Genomic DNA, 27,506 nt, shown 5'->3' with positions numbered 1-27,506 from the left:
TTTGAGAACAACAGGCACGTCACCTATTGATGGACGAGGCAAACACGCTAATCGCCCTCATAAGCTCACTGAACAGACCCGTGAAGTTGTGATGCAGTTTTTTGGTAGTTTAAAGGGACGTAAAGCACACTACAGCTTGAAAGACTCTCAAAAAGTGTATCTTCCAGAGTAATTGAATGTCAAAAAACTTCTTGGGCTATTTTTGACTAAACATCTCAATATTGAGATCTCTTATGAAACATTCCGAAAAATTTTCGTGTCTGAGTTCAACATTTCTTTCGGCTATCCTCGAACCGAAACATGCTGTTGGTGTGATGAACATAAAGCCAAACTCACCGATACCGCTAGAAAAATTGCCAGTGCTACAAGTAATGAGGATCTAGTGAAGTTGCCGGAGGATCATAGGAGGCTAGAAGATGAGAGAACACTTCACCTCAAGAAAGCTGACTGGTTCTACAAAAAGAAAAGAAATGCCAAAAAGGAAGCTATGCAGTCTCCAACTGTTGAGGCCATTGCTATTGATTTCGGGGCAAATCTTCCTACGCCAAACATAACCTCAAGTGAGGTGTACTTTAGAAGACAGCTTGCGTTTTACATCTTCAATGTACATGTTTTATCAAGTGGCTCCTCAATCATGTATACCTATGACCAGACAGTGGCAAAAAAGGGGTCAGATGATGTTTGCTCAATGCTGTATCATTTTTTCTACACCTATCTGGACACTGGCATTCAAAAGCTTCATATCTTCGCCGACTCATGTGCAGGACAAAACAAAAATCATAATATCATTCAGTTCCTGCACTATGTAACTACAGAATTAAGGCGTTTTGAGATGGTTACTGTCACATACCCGGTGCGTGGCCATTCTTTCATGGAACCTGATAAAAATATGGGTTTAATCCCTAAGCATGCAAAGGCTGAAACTCCTAATGCCTGGAGAGAAGTTATCGAAGGGGCCAGAGCCAAGCCGAATCCGTTTGTTGTTGTATCATGTGGCCAACCAATGTTCAAAGCCTGGGGTGGATTTCTTTCTTCAAAATTGTACAAGAAGAAGCTTCCTTTTGCTATAAGGCCAGTAAAACAGCTAAGATTCGTTCAATCAGATCCAAAAACCGTAGATCACAGAGAAATGTACAATGGAGTGTTCTTCTCTGCACTTGTAAAGGATCAATTGAAGAAGCGGCAGAAAAAATCCACACTGTCAAATCTTCAAGAACCTGCCCAGCTCTACCTTGCACCTATTCCTCTGCCCAATCAGAAGTGTCGAGACCTGGAAATCCTGTCAAAGTTCTGTGAAGATGAGGGATCCAAGGAATACTACAGACAACTTCTTGCTATTCATCAGCACAGCCATGATAATGACATCCCTGATGAGGAAAGTGATATCTAGATGTGTGCTGATAATTTCAATATTATAATGATATCTGTGGAAAGATGCTGTCACACAATTAAATAGAAAAAGCATCTTTTTTTTTTTTGCTATCAGAATTTTATATCTTATATTGTTTAATGTTAGTTGAACATAAAAAGAAACCATTGACCTCAAATAATTTAACGAAGGTATATATACTGTAGATTGTTTCTTGTTGTTTTCAGACTTAATAGTCTAATAAAACATTCAATAATAAACAATATTTCCAGAAATATATTGAGCCTATTACAAAATCCAGGGGAATAACCAACAGAGTCCAGTCACTGTTTCAGTAAATAATTAATTGTGCAATAAAATAAAAACAGAATGTTACTGTATTTTCAAGGGGAACACAACGAGGTCTAAACTAATTTTTTAAATAATTGATACAAACATGGACACTACATTATATCACTTATAACGTTTCAAACTTTCTTTTCTCTCTCCTGCACAATTTAGTTTTATGGACCCTGTTGGTTTTTCCCCTGCACCCTTCAATTGTTTAGGGAATACATTATTAAAAAGTAAAAAGAAAATATTTGAGAATTTATTCCAAGCTATATTTGGATCAAACTGTGTATACACATCAAACCATGTCTCATCATTTAATAGTGAATTAAAGAGAGTTATATTTTCCTTGCTAAATATTCTTTTCTGTTCTACTTTTGCTAAAACGTGAAATAAACTCCTTGCTTTGGTTTATCCACCTTTATCACTTGGGCATCATGGTCTGAGATTGCAGTTACACAATTGAAGGAAAAATATAATTTTTTATCTATATTTGTTATGATATTATCAAGTATTTTTTTACTAGTACAAGTTATTCTTGTTGGGTCTCTAATGGTATAGTGTAAGTTAAATTTATGTAGAGTATTTTTAATTTGTTCAGTTAAATTAGTGCCTCCATTTAAGTCTATATTAAAGTCTCCACATAAAATCAAATAGTTTTTTAACTTATTTGTCTTCATTAACAACTTGTCAAGTGACTTAAAAAACTGTCCTACATTTGAACTGATAGGTGATCTATACACAACAATTATACAGAAGTTTAAATTTGGTATCTGGAAGATACAGTTACGTATGGGTAAATACAAAAGAAAAACAGACCGCAAGCTGGAGTTCACTAACGAAAACCTAGAGGAAGCTAGAAAATGGTGAAAGTAAAAGGCAGGTTGCAATAGCACTGGGAACAAATTAGTGTACACTGAGGAAAAGGCTTAAAGCAGTAAGTAGGCCTATTCAGTTTTATCGTTAAATACATAGGCCTATGATATTGTTAAATCAAGGTAGAATTTAATATATCCAAGCTTGAAATCAGTTCTCATAAGTAGAGTTTTGCCTTTAACTGTATTAAATTGCTTGATTGAGGCCCTAGGTTTCATGAACAGTGGAGTGACTAAAACATTTTGTGCAACATTCTAAGCCTACTGAAAAATACCCAGTATTGTTAATTTTGGATAATCACGCATCTCATTGCAAACTTCAAGGTGTTCTTTTCTGCAGAGATCATCACATCACTCTACTTTCCCTTCCTCCTTCCTCCACATGCGAGTCACATGTTGTAACCACTCGACAAAGGATTCTTTGGGCCTCTGAAAACTGCTTACAGTACATAAGCTGACCAGTTTATGGTAGACAATCCAGGGAAATGTATAACACAAATGCAAGTTGCTGGATTATTCAGGGCTGCATACTCAAGAATATCTACACTTGAGAAGGCTAAAAACGTTTTCCGCTCAACTGGAATACATCCATTCAACCCAAAAGATTTCTCTCCATCACAACTTACATACTGCCCGTGAACAAATAAAATAAATGAACAGACTTTCCAGCAGGAGATCGCAAACAATGCTTCCACTGAACCTTTACAAGTGACAACTCTAACAGTTGTTTCCGATGAAGAACATATTAACCAGCAGGTGGTTAATAATTATGTTCTCATGATGATGCCAGTTTCAAAATTACCAAATAGGCCTACCCCTATGACTACAACACAGCTTACTGTTGCGCAAATTCATCCATTGCCTAAAGGAATAGTTGTAAAACACGAAAAAACACTTCAAAAAAATATGAAATTTCATCTGCTTCGCCTTTTAAAAATACACTTGTTAAAAAGTTAAATAAAACAGAAGATGAAGAAAAGGCGAAAAGAGATAGAATGGAGAGGAAGAAAGTATTAAAGAAACAAGTGGATTTTTCTAGACCATCAAAGTCTTTTAGTTCTATTTCAAGAAAAAGACCCTCATCTCAAGTTCTTCCTGCTTCTAAAATATCACTTTCTTCTCAACTGTCAATCAATTATCCAGGTTGTAAGGAGATGTATGAAGAACGGATTGCTGAAGACTGGATTCAGTGTAACGCTTGCTCGGAGTGGTGGCATGAAGATTGCACAAGTTATGAAGGAATAAGTATGTTTGTTTGTGACTACTGTTAGTGCGTACTCTTTCCCGATGCTTTGCGTACTCTTACCCGAACCTGAGTCTAAGAGTACGCATTTACATGGTTTTATTTAAATTGATATATAAAAAATAGGACACTTTCATTATATTACTGCTTAGTGTTAAACTGTTTTTGAATATGCAGAGAATAGTTCACAATGTGCACATATCGCAAAATTATAGTAGTTTATTATATACATCTACAAAACTTTTAAGTGCGTACTATTACCCGACTTTACCCTATCATTAATAAAAAAAATTGCAAGCTCCATTAAAATCAATAATTTCTCAACGACCTTTCTTCACTAACAATGTACAAGAGTGCGTGCATTTTATTAGATTTAACGGCGTAAGATGCACATACCATACATCTCACTTGCTTTGTGTGTCAAGACAGGCGCACGCAAATTAAAATTGTAATATTTAGTCAAAAAAAGTTAGTCCAATGTTCATAGGGGTTAAATAATTTTATTTATTATAAGCAGTACACAAAAAAACTGTTTTTACTAAAATAAATTTAAAGTTATCCATGAAACCCGGAATCAAACAAATGTGTCGATCGGATCTGGCTGGCAAACCTTACCTGATCTTCATCTAGCTATGTATGGAACTGATAACCCCGCAAAGAGTGAGATACAAACTAAAAGCGAAAGTTTATATTTCACCACAAGAGTGCAGCTCTGAATGCAGGGAGAGTACAAAAAAAATATTTGACACTAAAGCCCTTTCAAATTACTTACGCTTTCTCATCCAATATTCCAAATTGTGTTTCGGCGTTGCGTGTTTCTAAGTTATGACAGTTCTAAGTTTGTGGTTCTGCGTTGTGTGTTTCTAAGTTGCGACGTTTCTAAGTTGCGACGTTTCTAAGTTGCGACGTTTCTAAGTTGCGACGTTTCTAAGTTGCGACGTTTCTAAGTTGCGACGTTTCTAAGTTGCGACGTTTCTAAGTTGCGACGTTTCTAAGTTGCGACGTTTCTAAGTTGCGACGTTTCTAAGTTGCGACGTTTCTAAGTTGCGACGTTTCTAAGTTGCGACGTTTCTAAGTTGCGACGTTTCTAAGTTGCGACGTTTCTAAGTTGCGACGTTTCTAAGTTGCGACGTTTCTAAGTTGCGACGTTTCTAAGTTGCGACGTTTCTAAGTTGCGACGTTTCTAAGTTGCGACGTTTCTAAGTTGCGACGTTTCTAAGTTGCGACGTTTCTAAGTTGCGACGTTTCTAAGTTGCGACGTTTCTAAGTTGCGGCGTTTCTAAGTTGCGGCGTTTCTAAGTTGCGACGTTTCTAAGTTGCGACGTTTCTAAGTTGCGACGTTTCTAAGTTGCGACGTTTCTAAGTTGCGACGTTTCTAAGTTGCGACGTTTCTAAGTTGCGACGTTTCTAAGTTACTGCGTTTCTAAGTTCTGATCGTTCTAAGTTCTGATCGTTCTAAGTTCTGATCGTTCTAAGTTCTGATCGTTCTAAGTTCTGATCGTTCTAAGTTCTGATCGTTCTAAGTTCTGATCGTTCTCAGTTCTGATCGTTCTAAGTTCTGATCGTTCTAAGTTCTGATCGTTCTAAGTTGTGATCGTTCTAAGTTGTGATCGTTCTAAGTTGTGATCGTTCTAAGTTGTGATCGTTCTACATTGTGATCGTTCTAAGTTGTGATCGTTCTAAGTTGTGATCGTTCTAAGTTGTGATCGTTCTAAGTTGTGATCGTTCTAAGTTGTGATCGTTCTAAGTTGTGATCGTTCTAAGTTGTGGTCGTTCTAAGTTGTGATCGTTCTAAGTTGTGATATTTTTAAGTTGTGGTCGTTCTAAGTTACGAAGTTTCTAAGTTACGAAGTTTCTAAGTTACGAAGTTTCTAAGTTACGTGTTTCTATGTTACATGTTTCTAAGTTATGACAGTTCTAAGTTGTGTGTTTTAAGTTGTGATCGTTCTAAGTTTTGACTTTCTACATCACGACGTTTCTAAGTTGTGTGATTCTGCATTGTGTGTTTCTAAGTTACATGTTTCTAAGTTATGATCTTTCTACCTTATGACAGTTCTACGTTACGTGGACTTTTTCGAGGTTTCTAAGTTATGACTGTTCTAAGTTGTGTGTTTCTAAGTTCCCGCTGTCATCTAGGACTTACTGCACGTTTTCGGAGATACACACAAGGTCCACAGCGGTAATATTTCGGTATATTATTTAGTACAGTCAACTTTACCACGGTACGAAAATTCAGCTGTGAACAATATTTCACAAGTTGTGCTTTGTTTTAGGTTTTCCATTTCCTGCGCGGGCCGAACGCAGGAAAACCCGACTGTGTACGAACTTCCAACGATGACCGCTAGATGGCAGGAACGCCTCTCGCGGAAGCTGTCTCCCTCAAAATTGTTATATCTGACCCGGACGACCCGGCTGACTACATATGCTTAATAAGCAAGTATTTATGAAACAGATAAGCCAATTTTCAGCTTATTCTGATGCATGACTGTTTTTTTTACCCTGCACCAAACCCCCTTAAATTCTAAGCAAATATCAATTCAATTTATACATACATAATGATATAAATTAGCTATTTGATAGCAAAGTTAGTGATAGGAAATACAGTTAATTTTGAGTAAGCTTTTAGGCTAGGTCACAGATGAAATTTGAATGTACAAAAAAAAAAAGACATGTGACGGTAAGGCTGTCAATGAATGTTGGCGAGAAAGATAACGGTTGAAGAAAATTGAAAATTAATGGCAATTCTTGAAATGACTAATGAATTGAAAATGAAATGAGTTATTAGGAGAATATGAAGAGTAACCTGGAGGCGATGAAGACAAATCACAAGAAAACAAAGTAAAATTGAGGGGATTAAGAGTGGCCAAGACGCCATGAAAGGTGAAATAAGATACAGCCAAGAAGATGTGAAAAAATCCATGAAGACTGAAATTGATAAAATGAAGAGGGCACAAGAAGATAAGCGAAGTGAACTAGTGGCAGCAAAATGTGGCAGCAATAAATTTACATGTATTATAAGGAACGAATGCAACCATTAAAATAAATATCGTTTATGTCTCTGGAAAAAATACCATATTATGTCTAACGAAACAACCAGATCTACATTTAGTAACAGCTTCCACATTGGTATAATTCTGCAGATTAATCTAAACCTACTGGTGATGCACAGAAACGTTTAAGTAAGAGTAAACAAAGTGCAGAATTGAAGAAAATATAGTTTGGTACTTTTCAAAGTTAGAAAAATAATCTGAATCATAAATAATTCCCTGCTAGTTCATTCTTTGATTCGCATACGACTACCAGTCTTACGAGATACCCGAGGCCGTCGAGAGGGAAGGCAGATGGGAGGGGGAAGGCAGATGGGAGGGGGAAGGCAGATGGGAGGGGGAAGGCAGATGGAAGAGGGAAGGCAGATGGGAGGGTAAAGGTAATCCCGTTGCCCAGGCTCCAGGGGGCCCCGGTTTAGTTTCGAGATTTTTTTGCCGAGCTTCAGAAATGAAAACCACGCATCTCTGGGGTATCGGGCTGCTGTTCAGACGTCATAACACGCGACGGCAGCAGATATCTAGTTTGAAATTATCAGGTAGGCCTATATAGTTATCAGCAACTTTCATTCGAAGATGGTAATACAAACAGTGTGGTAAACTTGTAAACTGATAGCTGGTTTGAAAACAGTTCTGATACAATGTGAATCTAATATATTTTCAATACCTGTACATCTACATTTGATGACAACATATAGATTTTTTTGCACTTGATGGTAGCACTGAACTACTGAAGCAGTAGCTTGTGGCTGTACAGCTTCTTGGTCATCGATAGGATTCATTAAATATCACTGGTATTTCCCAAATATGTTGTGTCGTTAGTCCTAAGAAGAAAGTATCTGAAAAAATGAAAATGTAAAAAAAGAACATTAAATTAAATTTTAACAAATAAATATAATTTCATATATTATATAGAATATAAGCTAATTCTTCACTAATTGTATATTATTCCACAAGCTTATGTTTATAGTGTCTAGAGATCATATAAAATTCGGCTTACAATGATTACATTAGTAAAACTGTCGTAGCAACTGCATTTATCTCGGAATAAATAGTATTATATTTTCTTCGAATCTATACTAATATTATAAAGCTGAAGAGTTTGTTTGTTTGAACGCGCTAATCTCAGGAACCACTGGTCCGATTTAAAAAATTATTTCAGTGTTGGATAGTACATTTATCGAGGAAGGCTATATGCTATCTTTTATTATCAATAACATTAGGGATCCTTACTAAAAGTCCAATTTAGAATCAAATGCGTTGGAGGGGTTAGATACAACATTCAGTACACGCACGAAGTGTGTTGACAATGCCGCAGGCGTTAGAAGTTTTTTTCCTATTGCCTATTAACATTGTCGCCACGCACTAGATGCCTTATAATTCTTAATTTTCCCATACAAGTAAAAAAACACCCGTGTGATATTAACAACGAAGCAATCAGTACCCTCATAAGAGTTCAATTAGTATTTAAATACTTTTTATCACTTTAAATCGCAAACCTAAACTATTGTTCTTTTTCCTCTCTCTGTGTTTAATTTGTTTTTTTTTCTTTTACTAGAATTATTTTTATTGTTTTTAATTAATTTTCATTTTTCGGACCATCAATAATTTTCTTCTCCCGTTACAATTCTGACAAGGACTTGTGTGTATATACATATATATACATGCATATATATATACATATATATATATAAGCGAAATACCACTCACTGACTCACTCATTACGAAATCTCTAAAACTTTACACCCGATTGACTTGAAATTTAGCATAGTTACTCATTTTGTGATGTAGACGCTCAATAAGAACGGATTCTGCGGAAATCCGATCCCAAGGGGAGTTTCGGGGGCGTAATATATCAAAATTTCCAGTTTTTGGTAGGAAATCACCATGGCAACGGCTGTTGCTTTGTTGATGCTTCATTCGTCTCTATGGCAACGACTATTTCATTGTTAGTGCAGTCCTCATCACCGTTGAAATTTTGCGGGTACTTTAAATATCAAAAATTGCCCTTTTTTTCAAGTATATATATATTTTACAGACTTGAAACTTCACAGTAATGTTCCTTATGTTACGCAGGATGACATTTTCCGAAAATTAGATCCCATGGGTGGTTAAAACCAGGCAACAGTGGGTACTTTGTCTGCATGAAAACAGGATTTTGCATTGTTCATGCCTTCTGCGTCTCCATGGCAACAGGCATCGTGCGGCAGTGGCGTACCCACAAGGAGGGGCATGCATAATGAGCGGCGCAAGAGTGATCTGCCTGTAGACTGCCGTAGCGAAGTACGGGTACATCAGTTGTACGTTGCGTGCACGAGTCGGGAAACCATCGGTGCTATTCATTTTCTCTCCGGTACATTATACAGCATTGTAATAAGTTTTCACTGAATTGTTTTTATTTGCCATTACTGTAAATGAGAGATGTGGCTTAATTTATTTCCATTAGTATAGCCGTGCGAAGCCGGGTCGGGCAGCTAGTATACTCATATTGGTCGAGAAATGTTAGTTTTACTGCATTTTCAATACATATTAAATATACATTTTTAATTTAAAAATAGATATTCATATAGGGTCAGGTGGGGTGGATATGATACAAAAAACCAAACTTTTTGAATATTATTTTAACTAAGAGCACCACAATACTAAGAAAAATTACGCACATTTCTTAGGGCTTTAGAGACCTAACCGTAATTCAATAAAAATTTAGATTAATTAGATTGATAAAAAATAAATTTAGTGTACCATATTCACCCTGCGATTGGGGGGAATATGATACACAGGTGGGGTGAATGAGATACATCATTATATCCTACTTCCTAGCAACGCTATCAGTGTGGTGGGGTGCGTGTGAGACAGGTCAAATACATGTGTATCACCCACAAAAAATTTCATAACAATCAGTTTAGTGGTCCTAAAGTTCTGACAAAATATGAAGTCATGTTACAGAGTGAATATTTTCCATCTATATTAAAGAAGCATACATTTTGTCACAGTACATAAATGCGACTAGTGACTAGTCAAACAAATTCTACATACATTTTTGATCACTTATCCACGTACTGTCAAATTATTGAACGATCTTCTCAGTCAACAACAAATTGAAGAAATACTGTGGTCCTAATAAGGATTTTCTCTCTATTTATAGTAAATACAACAATAGCAAAGGAATAAAAGCAGCTTACTACAAACTAAAATACGGAATATGCTTAGAAATACACAGTTCTACATGTGATGTTAAATTATTCATATTACTCTAAAACATAAACATAGGGGCCTACATAGAACAATAAGTTGTACAAATTGGAGTACAACAATTTGTTTATGTTCAGGTTTACCAACATACAGAAATAGATTTAAGGTAAAAAAAAAAAAGAACAAGGTTTTAATGACAACGTACATTTCAAATTCAGCAGTGGAAAATATAAATATTAAGCACTTTTTTATAAAACTAAAAATTATGGTATCACATTCACCCCATGCTGTGTATCACATTAACCCCATGTTCTGTATCATATTCAACCCAAAAATTTAGGCAGCAATAGTAACTAAGATATAAATGTTAGACTATCTTTCTAAGCATTAAAACATAGAGGATACTTTCCTGCACCATTTAAAACTATAATTTTGAAGCTATCTTCTATACACACAAAGATATTATAACAAAAGTTGCTGGACCTAGACATGAAAATTTTTGGGTCGAATCATTTCTTGCTTGAGACTTTTTCATTTCCTACAAAATGTAGCTAAAGGTTTATAACATTCATTATGGAATGGGGACGTATAAAGAAGAGGCAAGCAAATGTATTTTCTTCAAAATTTTTGTATAGCAAAAAGTAAATTTTTTTTAATGTATCACTTTCACCCCAAGTTTTACACTGTATCACATTCACCCCACCCAACCCTACATAGAATACTATACAGCAGGTCAAAAAATTACAGTGGAGCATTGCATCAAACTTCTAGTGTAGATCTGTCGTGTAGTGAAGAACAACTTCGGTCAGAGAACATGCTAGAACGTACTTCCGGAGATGCTCTGTTTGGACGACAGACTGCCGGAGGCAGGCACTCCACAGCATGCTAACTCATGCCTGCTGTCTATCGCAGTCACCTAAAGCTAGAGAAAAATGTCATTATATACTCTGTTTGGACGTCAGGCTGCCGGAAAGGCACACCACAGCATGCTAGCACATGCATCCTGTCCCTCACGCAGTCATATGCAGCTAGAAGAAGGATGACCTGAGACGCGCTGTTTGGAAGGCACTCCGGAGTGCAGCTACAGAAAGTATGTCCCAAGATGCTACTTAGTCGCCAGGATGCCTGAGGAAGGCACTCCACAGCACGCTTGCTATTACCTGCCTGATTATATTATGCAGTTACCTGCAGCTTGAGATGGATTCCTGGAGACACTATTTAGTCGCCAAGCTGCCCGAGGAAGGCACTCCACAGTCTGCACCTGTCTGATGTATATCATGCCGCCGCCTATTCATCATATTGCCATTCGGGGCAGTAAGCGTGGGCGAGGCCAGAAACCGAAGTTTCTATAACTCGCTAAGTTCATAGTAAATCATGTGCACCCCACACTGATGAAGAATCATTTGAATCGACGGCGGGGGTGCGTGTCTTGTGGGATAGGTTTGGCACACAGGCCTGTGTGTGCGCTGGTAGGTTGTGCAATGCTATAAAAGTTAGGTGTACCTAATTCGGCGGGGGAGTGAAGCTCCCCACCAGTTAGATCGGCTAACTGGCGTGATGTAATGTCGTGTTAGTGTGCATTAGAGGCTTGTCTGTGTGCTGTAATTTCAAGTGACCTAGTTAAACTCGGGTGTGGCGTGTAGTGTAAAGCTGTGCGAGCCGCTCCTACGAACCCCTGGGAACACAGAACATGCATGGGTAGTTAGCCCATTAGTGCATGTAACAGGTAGTTCAGGCCGACACTCGCGCAGGCATATAATCGTGTGGTCGTGTTGGTGAACGGTAAAAGAAATTACATGGATTAGTAAACTTCTGGCCGCCTTAGGGACCGAACTATTGCGTTCCAACATAGCTCGGTCAAAGTTAGGCTAAGCCAGTATTGCTGTAGCTAGCCCCCTGGCTGTTGGTATATCATGCATTCACCTGCTGCAAGGCCAAGCTGCCTGACGAAGGCACTCCACAGCACGCTATCACATGTCTGCTGTCCATCACGCAGTGCCTGCAGCTAGAGATGATGTCCGGAGAAGCTGCCTGAGAATGTCACTCTTAGCATGCTCTCATATACCTACTGTCAATCAGTCACCGATAGCTATAACCTGCCTCAACCTTAGATTGCAGTGTGCATTTAAATGGGCATTTCCGTTTTATTTCCGATGCACAATTTTTGCCATTATCACTGTCCCTGTTTCTGTGTGCTCTGTTGCCAGATATACATCATAGAGAGAAAACAATTTAGACACAATATTGTAATGTGAAAAATTTTAATAAATGTATCATAAACATTGTATTTAAGTAAAATTTGGAATGAGAATATCGGAAATACATTTTCCTGTTGTATTTTTCCAAGGGCATCCCCTTGTAATGTTATCATTTATTTGTAAGGAGTCTTAATTGAAAGATTATATTTTAGTTTTGATTTTTTTTCAACACAATTTGTTACATCATTTAATAATTTTTTAGTTCTTTTGAGCATAGCACTTAATTTTATGAAATGACTTATTTTTAATAGTGACCGACTGCTACAATTAGTTTCTCCTGTGTAATATTAATTGTTCAGCATTGAATTATTATTTTTTTGTCTGAAAGACTATAACTGTGAAAAACTGTCAATAGAAAATAGTTTACTGATTTTTTTTAATATATTGAAAATTAATGCAATTAAAAATGTGAAATAAATTAAAAATTTTAATGTAAACCTAGGTAGTTCCAATCTGGCAACAGTGATCGCGATTTATTCTGTACTGCAATCTAAGTACGAGACTAACTATAGAGAAAGGGTGTCCGGAGAGACACTGTTTAGTCGTCAGGCAGCCTGAGGAAGGCACTCCACAGCATGCTATAATTGGCCTGCTGTCCATCATGCTATCATCTGCAGATAAATAATGTAAGAGAAAATACTGCAACAGTTGAGGCGACCCCGCTCACAAACAGTGCTTTTTCTCACGAAATGGAGGTTAGCCACACCTGTGTGTGGGTTGTGCTGCCAGCGCACATTATATTTATTGCACATACAAAAGGTACACTTACTTTGACCAGCTAACTTGAAGTCCTGTAGGTGGTTTGCAAAGTGGTTATTACAAAAATGCATTGCCGAACCAGATCATCAAGTGTGTAAAATACAGGCGAAGCATGTTCTACGAAAGTTGGCTGTTTCAGTACCCTCAAAGTTATGTGTGGGCAAAAAAAAATCCATTTTCAGTGGCAGTCACGTACATGTCATTGTCCAAGAACATGTTATTGTACCCTTTATCTTTTCAGCTAGTGTAGACGGACAGGCTTATCAATACTTTTACAAACGAGCTAGTCCAACTGCTAAAGGATGTAAAGTTGGAGATTTATTACTTTTAGAATATTTATTTTCTGTGTTCAGGACGGGATGTTGTGTTGTCCCTTCAGCTTCATAATGCGGAAGCCAACAGCGAAACACTGCAGAATCATGTCGCATAGTACAACTTAGTCGTGCCAGGGCCATTTCTCCGTGGCGATGACTGGAGATACAATCCAACCTCCGGGCCGATCAATTCATTAAAATTTGGGTTATCGTGTCGAAATGTGTCATGGGCTGCCAATAAAGTACTGCAATACACAAATATTTAATTATTATTATTATTATTACCACAACACCTACAGTAATACATCTTATATTACTGTTTCCCAGGATCAGGCAGCTGGTGCCTGTTCTGTGTAATGCTGACTTCCAACCTGCAAGGTATTACCATGTGTACAACGAAGATGCTTAATGTCTAAATGGGGTGTGTGTATTCACCTGTTCTCTGACAAAAGTTGTTCCTCATTACATGACCAATTAACTACAGAAGTTTGTCGCAATGACCCTGTGACATTGTATACAAATGTTAGCAAAAGTATGAAGAAAAAAAAATTTAATCACAAGATTTTGTAACAAAAATATTAATAAAAACATACTGTTTTGAAAGACATCAAACAGTATATTTTCCTTAAACTTCACAAACTAGTCAAACTAAGTCGCTATTAATTTACGATCGTACGATGTATTTAATTTTTGGCTTTCATCCCCGATTACCCACAGTAAGATGAACCTTGGTCTGATCTTCTCACTGTATATTTACCTGACTTTCCACAAAATCTAGAGCTTTGCTAAATTAAAAACAAATTAACGAAATGGACATGGAATTACATTCATAAAACTGAGAATTATGAAATTGGAAGAATAATGTAAAGATCTTGAACTGGTCCAACAAAAAAAAGTATGTTAGATTAATTCTAAAAATAATTAAAAAAACACGAAGCTCACAGACATGTCGGTATGAGATAGAAATCAATAGTATATAAATGGGGCTACGGGAACAATGCATTTCTTATGGGACTACAACTTGAGTATTGCCAATCGTAGGGATTCGGCCATGTTCGGGAACTCGTCGAACAATATCGGGCACCTACGTCTTATATATCCGCATTCCTGCCTGATATTTCGCTAACCGTAAACCAGAGATACTACTAGTGTCACCTGCGAGACACTCTCCAGCCATAAGCAGCCACATTTTATAGATTTTTCGGTATTGGCTTAAACTACAGTACAAATCAGAAGTAGCTTGGCTTCTGGGTTGTAGCCGTGTCCTTGGCAAATAATTATTTGCCAAGGACACGGCTACAACCCAGAAGCCAAGCTACTTCAGACAATGGCCGTGAAAGCCTGCGAACATTATTACAGTAAAAATCAGTTTAAGAGCCCTTTCGCATGGGCAACTGAGTTGCCGGCGATCGGTCGCTCACCAGCCCTTTCGAAGTGGCAACTGCAGTTCCCGCGCCTGAAACTTTTCAACGCTAGTTGTCCGATTGCTGAGGAGGTCTCACTCGATATAATCCAGTGTTCAAATGTTTGCTGGAGTTAGCGCCGCGCTCTTGTGCTATGGGCGTTAAAACCATTTTAATTGCATTGATAATGGACAAATGCGTCCATAAGAAAAATAATTGAGCTAGTATTTCGGTATTGCCAGAGATGTGCAACATCAAACCCCTGTAAAAAGCAAATTCATGTGTTTTCATGTTGTAAATACACTTATAGATCGGAACTCTGATACAAAATTTAATGTAGAATTCTAAAGTCGAACGTCATAAATAAACTAAAATTGTAATTTAAAATACATTTCTGGACGCGAATCACACGTTTTTCCACACCCAACAATAGAATTTGTTGCCGGAGCAGCTACGTAGACTATCTAATAAATCGATTTGCAGAGTTAAATTTTAAAACTATATAATGAAACGGCTCGAATTAAGGCGAAAAAGACCTGGAAAAAAACTAAACCCGGTTTGGGACCTGATTTCCGACAAGGAATTTTATAAAATACTACCCATCTTGTTAAAATGCACTAAACCGTCAATACTATAAAGTTTACCTTTGTGTCTATGAACTGTGGTTCGCGCCATCCACCACAGATGGCAACACATTCCCGTTACATTCACGAAATTACTCCTACCAAATGCCATACTGGGAGCCAAGATGTTACACATCAAAAAGTAATCAAGAAAAAAAATATTTTATAGACGCATCCTAACAATGCTGCCAAAAGAAATCATTTTTGTAACTACTTTATAATGTCACTAAAAACGTTCAATGAACTGAGCCAAATTTTGAAACTGGTGTTGAAATAGTGTTGATGTAAACCTGTTGAACGAGTTGCAGTCACAATCAAGTATTAATTATATGAATGATATGACACAATAAAATGTCCAGACGAATGTGCAACACTTTATGAACAATAGTTCTTTAGAAAAATATATTATCATGAGTTAAAATATCAAGAATAATTTATGCTTATTAGGGCTTTATAATAACCAATTAATAGTAAGTTGATATTGTACTCGGTTCGTAAATTTCGTACCATATATTTTTTCCACAAGTTTATTAGCGTAATCAACATTTGAGATTTCCTACAGGGCTGGCCACTCATGACCGACTCAACGAATGCCACGGTATCAAACGTAAGACACATGTTTTGCAATAAAAACGAAGGAAATTCGACGAGATACAGTTGCCCGTGTAAGAGCTCTCACTTAACTAAACGTACGAGTGGTTGACGGCGGTGACGGGAGATTTCTGGGAGAGCAACTGCGAGCAACTATCGCTCGAGAGTTGCCCAACAGTTGCCCATGTTAACGCTCGCAGGAAATCCCTATCAAGACAATGATTCAGCCGTTGACAGCGACTCGCCCGCCACTTAGTTGCCGGCTGAGGCTACGGCCACACGAGCGTGTTTTCACGCAGAGATTCTGCGTGAAAACACGCCAGAAATATGAATCGCAGCAAGGAGAATGAGACCGGTCAGACGCAGCGTGAATTCCCGCCGGGGAGAGGACAGATAGGCGCGTCTTCAAGGTCGCCCGCAAGAAAATGCACCGCGGCCAATTCGTTGGCGTGATTTCACGCAAAGTTTCAGTCGATGCCCGGTCACACGTGCGGGAATTCTCGCCGCGTTCTGTTCTATATATATATATATATATATATATATATATATATATATATATATATATATATATATATATAACATATTGTTTTAAATTTACTGTAATATTTGTGTATGAAGTGTAAAGCCAGTTTTATGGATTAACAGAATAAATGTCAAAAAATACAAAGAATCAACTTTTTTTATTAAATCTTTTTTTAGAACTTCTTACATCATATCCATTGTCAGTTTATGTATCTACAAACTATACAAGTACATGATTATTTACAATAAATAGTTGAATATTGCTTGCGTGCATAATTCAAAATATAATAAACCACATTACAATAACTAAAAACATATTAATCTTTTATTCGACTGTATTTTTAGTAAAATATAGTTTTCATTTATGACCTGGGAGCCTCACGGATAATTCAGTTATTTAATACAATCTGAGCCCCTGAAAATGCTACACACAAAAAAAATCAGTCATACTGTAAGCGAGCATTGTCTTTACTCAGGAATATTCACAAAATTTTGCCATGGCACTGACCCTTTCTCAGAATTGAAGTAATCAGCAAAAAGATCTCTAATAGCTTTTCCACTGTTATTTCCTCTCGTTCCGTATGCAGGAATGCTTTCCAGTGTACAAGACAGTGTGTCGTCGAAATTATAGCCATCTTGCTTTCTTACGAAGTAATGAAGTACGCAACATGCTTGAATAATGATATCTGCCACATCTACACTGACGTCCATTGGGCGATGGAAAATTCGCCATTTATTTTCTAGAATGCCAAATGCACATTCCACATAACGCCGTGCTCTTGATAACCTGTAGTTAAAAACCTTTTTTGTAGGCGTAAGGTTTTTTGCAGGATAAGGTCTCAATAAACATTCACTTATTGCAAAAGCTTCATCGCCTACTAATACATAGGGAAGTGCTATTCCAGAAGGATCGTTTTTCAAAGGCATAGGTTGTGGCAAATTCAAAGTTTGGTTGTAAATGTTTTCCCCCAGTTCAGTCCTTTTCAATATATTTGAATCGCCTTCATTACCAAACGATCCTACGTCAATGAATGTGAAACAGTAATTACTGTCAACAACAGCCATGAGTACAATAGAAAAATATTTCTTGTAATTAAAAAATTCGCTACATAAATTCCACGGATTAATAATACTTATGTGCTTACCGTCTATTGCACCCACGCAATGGGGGAAGTTCGCTTTTCCTCATATAGATCACTGATGTTCATCCAGTCTTCTTCGGTTGGTGGTTTCATGTATATTTCATTCAATGTTTCCCATATGGCAGTGCAAGTGTCTTGAATAATGTCAGCAATTGTAGAACGTCCGAGAAGATAGTCAAAGTGAAGAGAACGTATGGAATTTCCAGTGCCCAGGTACCTGCAAAAAAGTTCAGTATAACTATGAAGTAATTTATGAAATAAGTTAGAAAAATTATATTATCAAAAACTTTAAAAAGCATTTTTTTAAAAGGAATGCAACTTAAAATCACACAGATATAAGTACATTTAACCCTTACGTAAGATGTAAGATCCTTGTCACATAACTTACAAATCAATTAATATTTTCTTAAATGACTTTGTATTCATATCTCCTTCTTATATTTTCGTAACATATTACTTTTAAAAACAGTAAATTAAAACATGAGCAAAACAAACTTACCTTAATGTCACTGCGAGTATTTCTTCAGCACTAACACATTCTCTCATTGCTGTGTTACTTTTTGATATATTTTCCTTCACCATAGACAAAAGTATTTCAAATGAGTTAACGGACATTCTGAAGTACTCAAAAAACTTGTCTGGATTTTCTTTTAGTTTATTATGAATGAGCACAAATTTTCCTTTCGTTGAACTTTCACTCAATATGGGATGGACCCAGTATTTTCTTGAATGCTTCCGCCGACGACGACGCCTACGAAACAACAGCACAACACTTAAAACCACAACAGTGTTCTTGCTTAATGAATTCATAATCAAGCCTGCACAGCATAGATGGGTGCCAGTTCACACTGCAACGCTCATGTGGCCGGGTAGCGGATTCATTCTGCGTGAAATCACGCGCTAGGCTTCAGCGTGAAAACACGCACGTGTGGCCATCGGTCGCTCAGGATCTCACGCTGCGTGAAAACACGCTGTAACAGCAGCGTGAAAACACGCACGTGTGGCCGTAGCCTGAGTCAGTTCTTATAAAGGTTCCTAAAAATGTTTCTTGCAGGTGGGCGGACTCGAACCCACAACCCTCAGAATTTCAACACGGAGCAGCGCATGTGACCGCTCAGCCAACAAGCCAACCTTGAGAAAATGGTTCTTAAATGTGTATACTGGATATAGTGTTCTTTATACAAACGATAATATTCTTCGAAACTCATTTAACAAGACCAAATCGCAGAGCTAATATATATTCGCGCTACAGTTAATAATTACGGTACTAAAAATTGATATAAAATTAAATTTATTTTATTTTTTAAAAAAATATATATATTTTGATTATTTAGAGTTAACTAGTCATCGCGAATCGGATACAACCGGTAGTAATTTTGGTGATCTTGACCTAACAATTTAACTCAAAATTCCTCAAAATTAATTACGATTTAACATTTTCTAGGGAAAGATTCACATTTTAAGAGAAAATTTACGTTTTTGTTTTCCCAAGAAGTCGGTGGATTGAAATGTCCGCAAAACAGCTGAACGCATCAGGAGAACTTTGAACCCTTGATTTCGTTTTTACCGAAAATTTAAAAAAAAAACTTAAATTATTCCAAAAATTAAATATATATATATAATTTAATTTAAAAAGTACATTTATGCCATACAGTTCTTAACCCACAGTTTAAACCTGTCGAGGTCAAAAATTAATCACCCGTTTTAAAAAAATTAACAAAAAATGCTGAAAAAAGTGTTTGTAATTTTAAAAAGTATATAAAATTACGTCACGTACTTCGTAGTACTCAGTTTGATTACTGCAAAAGGAATAGAAGTCCTTGGTGCAGATTTCCAGCGTACTACACGGTGTTTTTAGCAAACACATATGCAAATAAATTATTTTTGGTAAGGATTCAAATTACATTCGGTCTTCTTATGACACTTGACATTTTTTCTCAATGTAAATTCATTGCTGCATAAATTACACCTGTGTCTTTTCGATAACGTTTCAGGCATCGAATCTAAAACCATATTAGCTTCTGCTATTAATATCAGATGCATACTGAGAGTTTTAAAACAAAATAAATACTTAAATAGGAATTTCAATAATTTATTAGCGAGAGTTAATTTTACATTTTGAAATATTCATGTCCACGTAGTTCTGCTTTTTACCAACAGACGTCGCAACATGTAATGACTCAAGAGTGTGTTCGTGCTTAGTATCTGAATCCACCTGACATAATTTACCTTGTATAATAAATAATACATAGATCAAAAATTCAAAATTCGATGCGCTGTAAAAATTAATCTTTGTTTTATGTGGGATACAGGATGCTCTCTCAAGGGGATGGGAAATCGACTTGCATGATAGTATTTCTCAGCTATCTCAAGGCATAGTAAGCAGCTCAGTAATGAATCTCTCTTGTTTTAATTCCACATGATAAAACATATTGTAAGTACTGATTCAGTAACAGGAATTCACCAACTGAACTAACTTCTGAATTCGATTAAATTTATGATATCGAAAAAAGTGCATGGAGCGAATATTTTCTCAGTAATAACCGGGAGCACACGGAGAACACCAACATCAGTCTATCCAGGAATAACCAGGAGCACACGGAGAAAACAAATATCAGGTGTAACCAGGAGCACTCTGAGAAAACCCCTCAGAAGTGTCTGCAAATTCTAGCTCAGTGAATGTTACGTTTGAGATGATTAAAAAGTAGTATTCAAGCATAATATACTTAGCATATACGTTACCAATATACATACTACATAAAAATCGTCTAAAATTAAACATTCACTGAGCTGGATTTTGCTGGACACAGTATAAAGGAATCTCTGTCGGGAAGCAGTATTGTGTGCGACATGACTAGCGTTCCAGCCGATTTGGTAAATACAGAGTTCAGAAACTGCGATTTCTCTCAAACTACCGATAGCAATGCACAGGCAGCTTTAGCTTCCTTGAAACTGTGACTATCCCCCCCCCCCCACAAAAAAAACATAGCAGCTGACATATCGAGCGACCGCATGACAAGCGCTTCACTCGATATGAAAACTGCGATTACTCCTATACCACCAATGGCAAGGCAGCTTTCACTAAACTATGAATGCTCCCAAACCATTAACAGCAACGCAGCGTCGGTTCCCGTGAAACTGTGATTGTTCTCAAACAACCACCTTTTCTTTTACCGTATGGGTTGCAGATATTTTTTTCTTTTACTTCGTGAATAAATAGAATTGCTTTATAAACGAAATAAACTCCAGTAGTCGTTTACTGACCGATAGAGCGCAGCTCATGTTCCTACCACAAAAAATACAAACTTTTGATATTTTATGTGAAATGTTTTTATTCGTAATTTACAACTGTAATAATCTTTGGCACCAAGATGGCCATTCGTGATGTCAAGCCAACATGGCAGCCGGATCCACGATCTACCCCCTCTCCTTGAACTCTCATAATGCCACTTCTTGGGTAATTAGTATAGCAAACGAAAACCAAAAAAGACACAAAAACATGTGAAAAATTTATTATGAATTTTTGCACAAGATTAAGAGTCGTCCATGCTTAAAAAACATGGCGAAAATTCCTTTATGACAAAGTATTACAGCAATCCATTAAAATGTTTCCCACTGACACAGTTTATAGCGTATATTCTCAGTAAAACTTAAAGTAATATAGAAACGTTATTTTACACAAACATGTATACAAAAATTTTAATCATCAATACTAAAAATGAAACAAAATCGATAAATTTATTGAGTATTTATTTTTTTTGATCAGACAATTGAATTTAAATTATGATTTACATACAAATGAAGAACTCAACGTCAAAATATTCTAAATAATTATTTTTGGTTAATCACTGAGCTTTAAGGCGGTATGATTATTTAAAGTGTCTAACGAAATTATTAGCTAGAGTCGCTTAGGTGTCGCAGTGTGTGCCTTACTGTGGCGGTGCTCCGGTCTCCGCAAGTCGGCGCGACATTCTTTACACACGACCTTGGTGGCCAAGTTCAGAAGTTATTGTATTTATTTTGGGTAGTACTCGGACAGAGCGGCATTTTAGAACGGAAAGAAAAAAATCGGAAAACGTGGTTGTCACACACTACACACTTCAATGAATTTGCCTTGAAGGGATGGTTTCTTAATTCCTAATAGTTTGGGGAAAATAAGAGTTTATAGCTTACCTTACTATAACAGCATCGGACGTCGTGGCTTCGTGGACCGAAAAGTATATAATTACGGAAAATATGTTTTTTCAGGTACTAAAGACGTTCCTAAATTTACCTTGAAAACATGGTGTCTTAATTCCTACTGGTTCGTGAAAAATAGCAATTTAAAACTTAAATTACAATACCTGTGTTTTCACACTGATGCCGCTATTCATTGTTTACCCGTGATCGTGTATCTTTTTATCACAATTGTAGACAACTATGGAATTAAAAATACGCTAATTCTTTCGTTTCATATATTGAAATTTATCCCTGTATCCTGTTGGCTTGAACCTGATGGTATGATCCTGTTGGCTTGATTCTGATGGCATAATATTGTTGGCTTGGTCCTGATGGCATGATCATGTGGGTCATGATGCTTGCTGTTCTAGTTCATTATGTCGAAAGATCCTGATGGCATGATCCACATGGACCACAGGATCAAGCCACCAGGATCTTTCGACATACTGAACTAAAACAGCAAGCATATTATATACCACAGGATCACGCCATCAGGATCAAGCCTGCAGGATCCAGGAATAAACTGGGGTACATGAAACACCAGCAATAACGAACACAATATACAACGGCTGTAATCAGAGAATTGCCTGGAAAGACTGCATAATCCAACTTCACTGCAAAAATTCTACTTCAGTGCACAGCACGTTCGTTCCTAACAGAAAATGAACGACGATAAAAATTATATTGAAATTTTTGCCTCCTATTAGGCTAGTCCGTTACAACGTGAATAGTACGTATTTTAAATGCAATGTAACAAAACAAACATTTAGTAATACAATTACTTATCCTCACAAAACAACAAACACGAAATATAAACATTGAAAATTCCTTACAATTGCAATACAATGGTTATTTAAACGAATTTCATTATAACAACACTTACATGTACTAAAGTTCTCTAAACAAAAATTTTTAAAAAAACTGCACGGGTAAACAATGAATTGCGCCGGCAGCATAAAAGCACAGGTATTGTAATAAAAGATATAAATATTAAATTTTTCACACAAACTCGTAGGAATTACGAAACCATCCCTTCGGAGTAAATTTAGGGACGTGTCTAGTGTGTGAAAACCATGTTTCCCTATATAATTTTTCTTTCCGTTCTAAAAAGCCTCTCTGTCCGATTACCAACTTGTGATATGTTACTACGCATGTTCGACTCTACCACTTAACCAAAATTCAGCTTTGGACAAATTTTTCACAGGTTAAAACTTTTATTTCATGGACTAAATTAGTATGTGGTGAAGGGAAAGGGAGACAGACCATCAGTGATGAGCAACGAGCTGGGGTGGGAAACACTACAAGGGAGAAGGCGGGTAGAAAGACTGGAGAGACTGTTAAAAAGGCATGTGTGTGTGTGTGTGTGTGTGTGTGTGTGAGAACGGGGGGGGGGGGAAGGGGTAAGCTGGGAGATAAGTTGCACATAGGTGGGTACAGAAGGAAAGACCATGGGTGGAAGATACAGACGGAGTGGAGGCGAAAAACTAAAGCACTTATTCCTTGCGTGGATAGGGCGAGAGCAGAATGGTCATGAGGGGAATGTATTGGAAGTGAGGGGTGCGAAATACCTGCGGAGAAAGCTAAAAGAAATGGGAGAGTAAAGTGGAATGGGACTTAATGTCACCGGACGTAAGCCCAATCATTGGTGTATATTTTAATAGTAATAATTTGGCCTTTATGTACATTTAATATTTTTATTTTAGTGCAGTTGTTTGCAGGAGCGTACATAGAATTTCATTGCGTTTGGGAATAGAACATCTTCGCCTGCTGTTTGCTTTCGAATCCCTTCTTTTTTTTTTAATAGTATGATAGATTTTTTTTTTATTTCTTAGGATTTCGCCCGGGAGGGAGTTTTATATACTTCCCCCCCCCCCCCTCAAAAAACAACCTAACTCTTCGTAGGCTCGGTTTGTGTCGCATAGTAAATGGTTTTGTGACGTAATCGAGAGAAAAATACGACTTCTAAAAAAACATCGCAAAGAAAATAAAATGAGATTGTTGGAATGTAGACAGTGTTTTATTCGTAATGCTGTTCTTTGTGTTAGTTACATAATGACGGAACGATGGCAATGAGAATAAAACGTGTGTTTGAGAGAAGCTGTGAAAGGTATGTTTAGTGCAAGCATAAAACATTGGTAAGAGGTAAAGTTAATTTATGAAAGAAGCTAGGTATATAAGGAATGAAGGCAATTCTCTGTATGAAATAAAACTGACAAAGAATATGCTGTGTGTGAGTGGTATTACAGTAGACTAAGACATACTGTTAATATTACGGGATAATCCTTCGGGAGATAAGATACTGTGCAGTTTGCGATACAGATAGTATGTAACCCTACGAGACATGGGCGTAGATTCCAGGGGGTGGAGCAAGGGGAATCGCCCCCTCCCCCCCTGGAATAAGCAGTCCCACACTGAGTGGGCCTCCTGTGCTCGCAAAAGCGTGACTGTGAAACGGGTTTGACAAACGTAAACATAAAAATGTGTTATGCAAAACTTTATTTTCATAGTTTTCTGCTAAATGCATGCATTTAGGCCAAAATGTGGGAATTATGCAACATGCAAGCACCCTATCCAGAGATGACTTGTATCTGTTAAACCCACGCACAAAACTCTCGGGCCGAGCGCCCCCCGCCCCCTAAATCAAAATCACTCCCCCAGACACACACCAGCTATTTTCGACGCGCCCCTGCTATGAGATTAATTTTGTATTCCAATTCCATTTTCCCGCGCTTGTATTGAAAAATAAAAAGCTGGAAATAACATATGCACAGAAATCTTCAAACAGTATGTATCGCGCGTCTACGTAGTACTTTTTTTTTGTACCAGTTTCCTGTAGCGGAAATTTATATAACTTTCTATATGTAGCACAGGCAGGGGCGTAGCCAGGGGGGGGGGGGTTAGGGGTTCAACCCCCTCCCCCCCCCCTTAGCACCAAATATTTAATTAATTTCTTATTCATCACTCAAACAATTTCGTATTAAAATTAATAAACATTTTAACATTACTATATTTAAATTTAAGTACCGAAAACTGCTAAAATGGCACTATTTTACACCTTAAAATCCAAATTTTCCCGGGGGAGGACCCCCGAACCCCCCACTTTAATACGAGGGGGGGGGGGGGCCGGCATGCTTCTTAACACCCCCCATACACAAATCCTGGCTACGCCACTGAGCGCAGGAATACAATCTAATAGGAAAGTAGAATTATTGAAATTATCAGCTAACCAAAACATGCAATTTAATTCTTTACTATTCTTTATAATACGATTACACAGTTAAATAAATGATTCACGTACAAACGAGTAGCAAGTGCTGAAACATGTAAACATCAGCCTGCATTTATCTTGCATGATAAACTGTTAATTTATAAATTTTATTAATTGGTGTTGCAAACAATGCTATGCTGCCCAAAAATCATTATGAACGTACGCAAATTCGAATTCGTTTATATAACCATACACAAAAATTGTAAATACGCAACAACTGATCTAGCGGGATAAGCTGTTGAGAAGCTAACAAAGTATGCTATTTATAATCGGTTCGTTTGGCTAGGCTTTCAATATTATTTTTCGACATGTGACCACAACTGAACTTAGTGGTTATAATTAACTCCTGTCTTTTTCGAAGCATTACGTGAGTCTTGCGTGCTTGTTGGACTCATATTACGCCGCGTTTGGTTAGAAACACGTATGTAATTTTTTATTTGATTGCCTATGCATTATAACGCAGGTGAATTCCAAAATAAAACCTAACACAGGTATCTGCTAATAGTATGCGGCAGAAAAGTGAGCTACGCAAAGTCCAATGATTTCATGAAATAAAATACATTAATAAACATGGTATAGCTGAAAACATATATAATATACCAAGTATGTTTAGAGGCTAAAGAATATAGTGCGTGAATACACACTTCTACAAATATGTTATCTCACACATATTACATACTATTTATAGCACGTACCTTGTGGTACGAAACTAGGGATCGTCTAATAATAGCACACCTTTATAAATCACCTCTCATCTTTCTGCATTCCTAGCTTGGGTACCGAGTATTATCATCCAGACTGAACGTAAACAGTACAACAACCGATGCCGGGTATAACCTCTCGCAAATCAATAAAGGACACGTCCTATTTTCACTTCGAAGCCAACAATAAAACTTTCCTGTCATACAATATTATGCTTGCAGTACTATTATTTCGATTTTTTGAACTTTTCGGATAAATTCACCTCGCGATCATGTATACTAAGCTTACTAACCTAATAGCATGTACACAGAATTTGACAGTTTGTTATTGAATGTAAGCACAATAACTAATTCAAAATGTTTCACGTTAAAAGCTGGGAATAATAGAATAATCTGTAAAGCTTACCTTATTGGAGGAACCTGCACCGACAACGCATGGCAAGGTAAACGCACGACTTAGATCATAAACTAATATCACTTTCATTCGACAAATAGTACCACGTACAGCCATCTCTACGACAGCACTAAAAGACGATGCACTGCAAGCGCCCGAGCCGGGTACGACAGCCGACAATCGCTGAAATCCAAATAGATCAGACGCACAAGATATTTCTCCAAGCCTACAGTCACCAGTGCTTCCGATATTGTTGGTAAACAGAAACAATACACGATTCCCCATCACCTGTCTTGGTCCTTGTCTCGATTTATTTATCTGAGCTAGATTACAAGCTAATGAACGTATTGTGTAATAATAATAAAACATTGGAAAATCAATTTTAAAGTTTTGTTATGTATAGACAAGTTAACATTTAATTTGCCTAATAATGTTATAAATATGTTATGTATTGAGTTTCTTAATTAATATTTAAATGTAAAAAAAACAAGAAAAATAAAAAATCAAAACTACAACTGACCAGGTATGTAATAAACAACTTGAATAGGGTAGATATTTAAAGACACAAAAAAAAAATTAAGGTGTTGAATATCTGTACACTAACCATATTCCTAATGCAAATACCATTCTCAAAACCTTAGATAGAACACAGACAGTGCCTTAATTTTACAAAACCAATTTTAATGTCTAACCCATTATATATCTGCTGGCCAAATGATTGGACATGCACAGAATTCACATTTTCGGTGACATCAGTCTGGCAACATTCACTTTAAATAACCACATTGTATAACCATAGTTTCTTCCACATAAATTTGTTGTGTCTCCATAGTTGAGTGGTCAAATGCAAGAGGCACATATTCAAAAGTATTGTTAATATTAAGTTCAAAACCTGACAGTAGAAAGAAATATTTATTTTACCTATTTATAAAATGTATTATTACATTCATGTAAAATTAATTTTTTATTATTATTAATAGTTATTACTTGCTTTGAATAATTTATATAACTTAGCCATCACCCAGCCTCTGTAGAAGGCCCGGGAAGTACCTGACGGGCATTACAGGCGTCGCGGTGCTGCTGTTGTCCAGTGGGGTGGGGCAGGCTAGTGGGACACTAGGCTGTTGGTGATGGGTTGTGGGTACGCTGCCCCCGCGTGCCCTCAGGGCCGCCGAGAGGGGGGGCAAAAGGGGCAAATGCCCAGGGGCCCGGTAGCCTTAGGGGCCCGGGCACCAGCTGCGAAGTGGAATATAAATGGCT

General features: G+C 37.1%; 1 protein-coding gene across 2 annotated transcripts in view; it reads right to left on the bottom strand.

Annotated features, from left to right (window-relative positions):
- LOC134529581 (calcium uniporter protein, mitochondrial) overlaps positions 1 to 26,477 on the bottom strand; it is a 126,522-nt gene extending 100,045 nt beyond the window's left edge. Inside the window, exon 1 of one of the 2 annotated variants that reach the window (XM_063363818.1) lies at positions 26,259 to 26,477. In XM_063363818.1, coding sequence (XP_063219888.1) covers positions 26,259 to 26,363 — 105 coding nt within the window. In that variant the 5' untranslated portion in view covers positions 26,364 to 26,477. The remainder of the gene's footprint in view (positions 1 to 26,258) is intronic. The other variant, XM_063363820.1, reaches the window with a different exon arrangement.
- Positions 26,478 to 27,506: the final 1,029 nt, after the last annotated feature.

The sequence above is a fragment of the Bacillus rossius genome, chromosome 2 (assembly GCF_032445375.1).
Source record: "Bacillus rossius redtenbacheri isolate Brsri chromosome 2, Brsri_v3, whole genome shotgun sequence".
Classification (NCBI taxonomy): domain Eukaryota; kingdom Metazoa; phylum Arthropoda; class Insecta; order Phasmatodea; family Bacillidae; genus Bacillus; species Bacillus rossius.
This window is presented reverse-complemented; position numbering and strand designations above follow the sequence as displayed.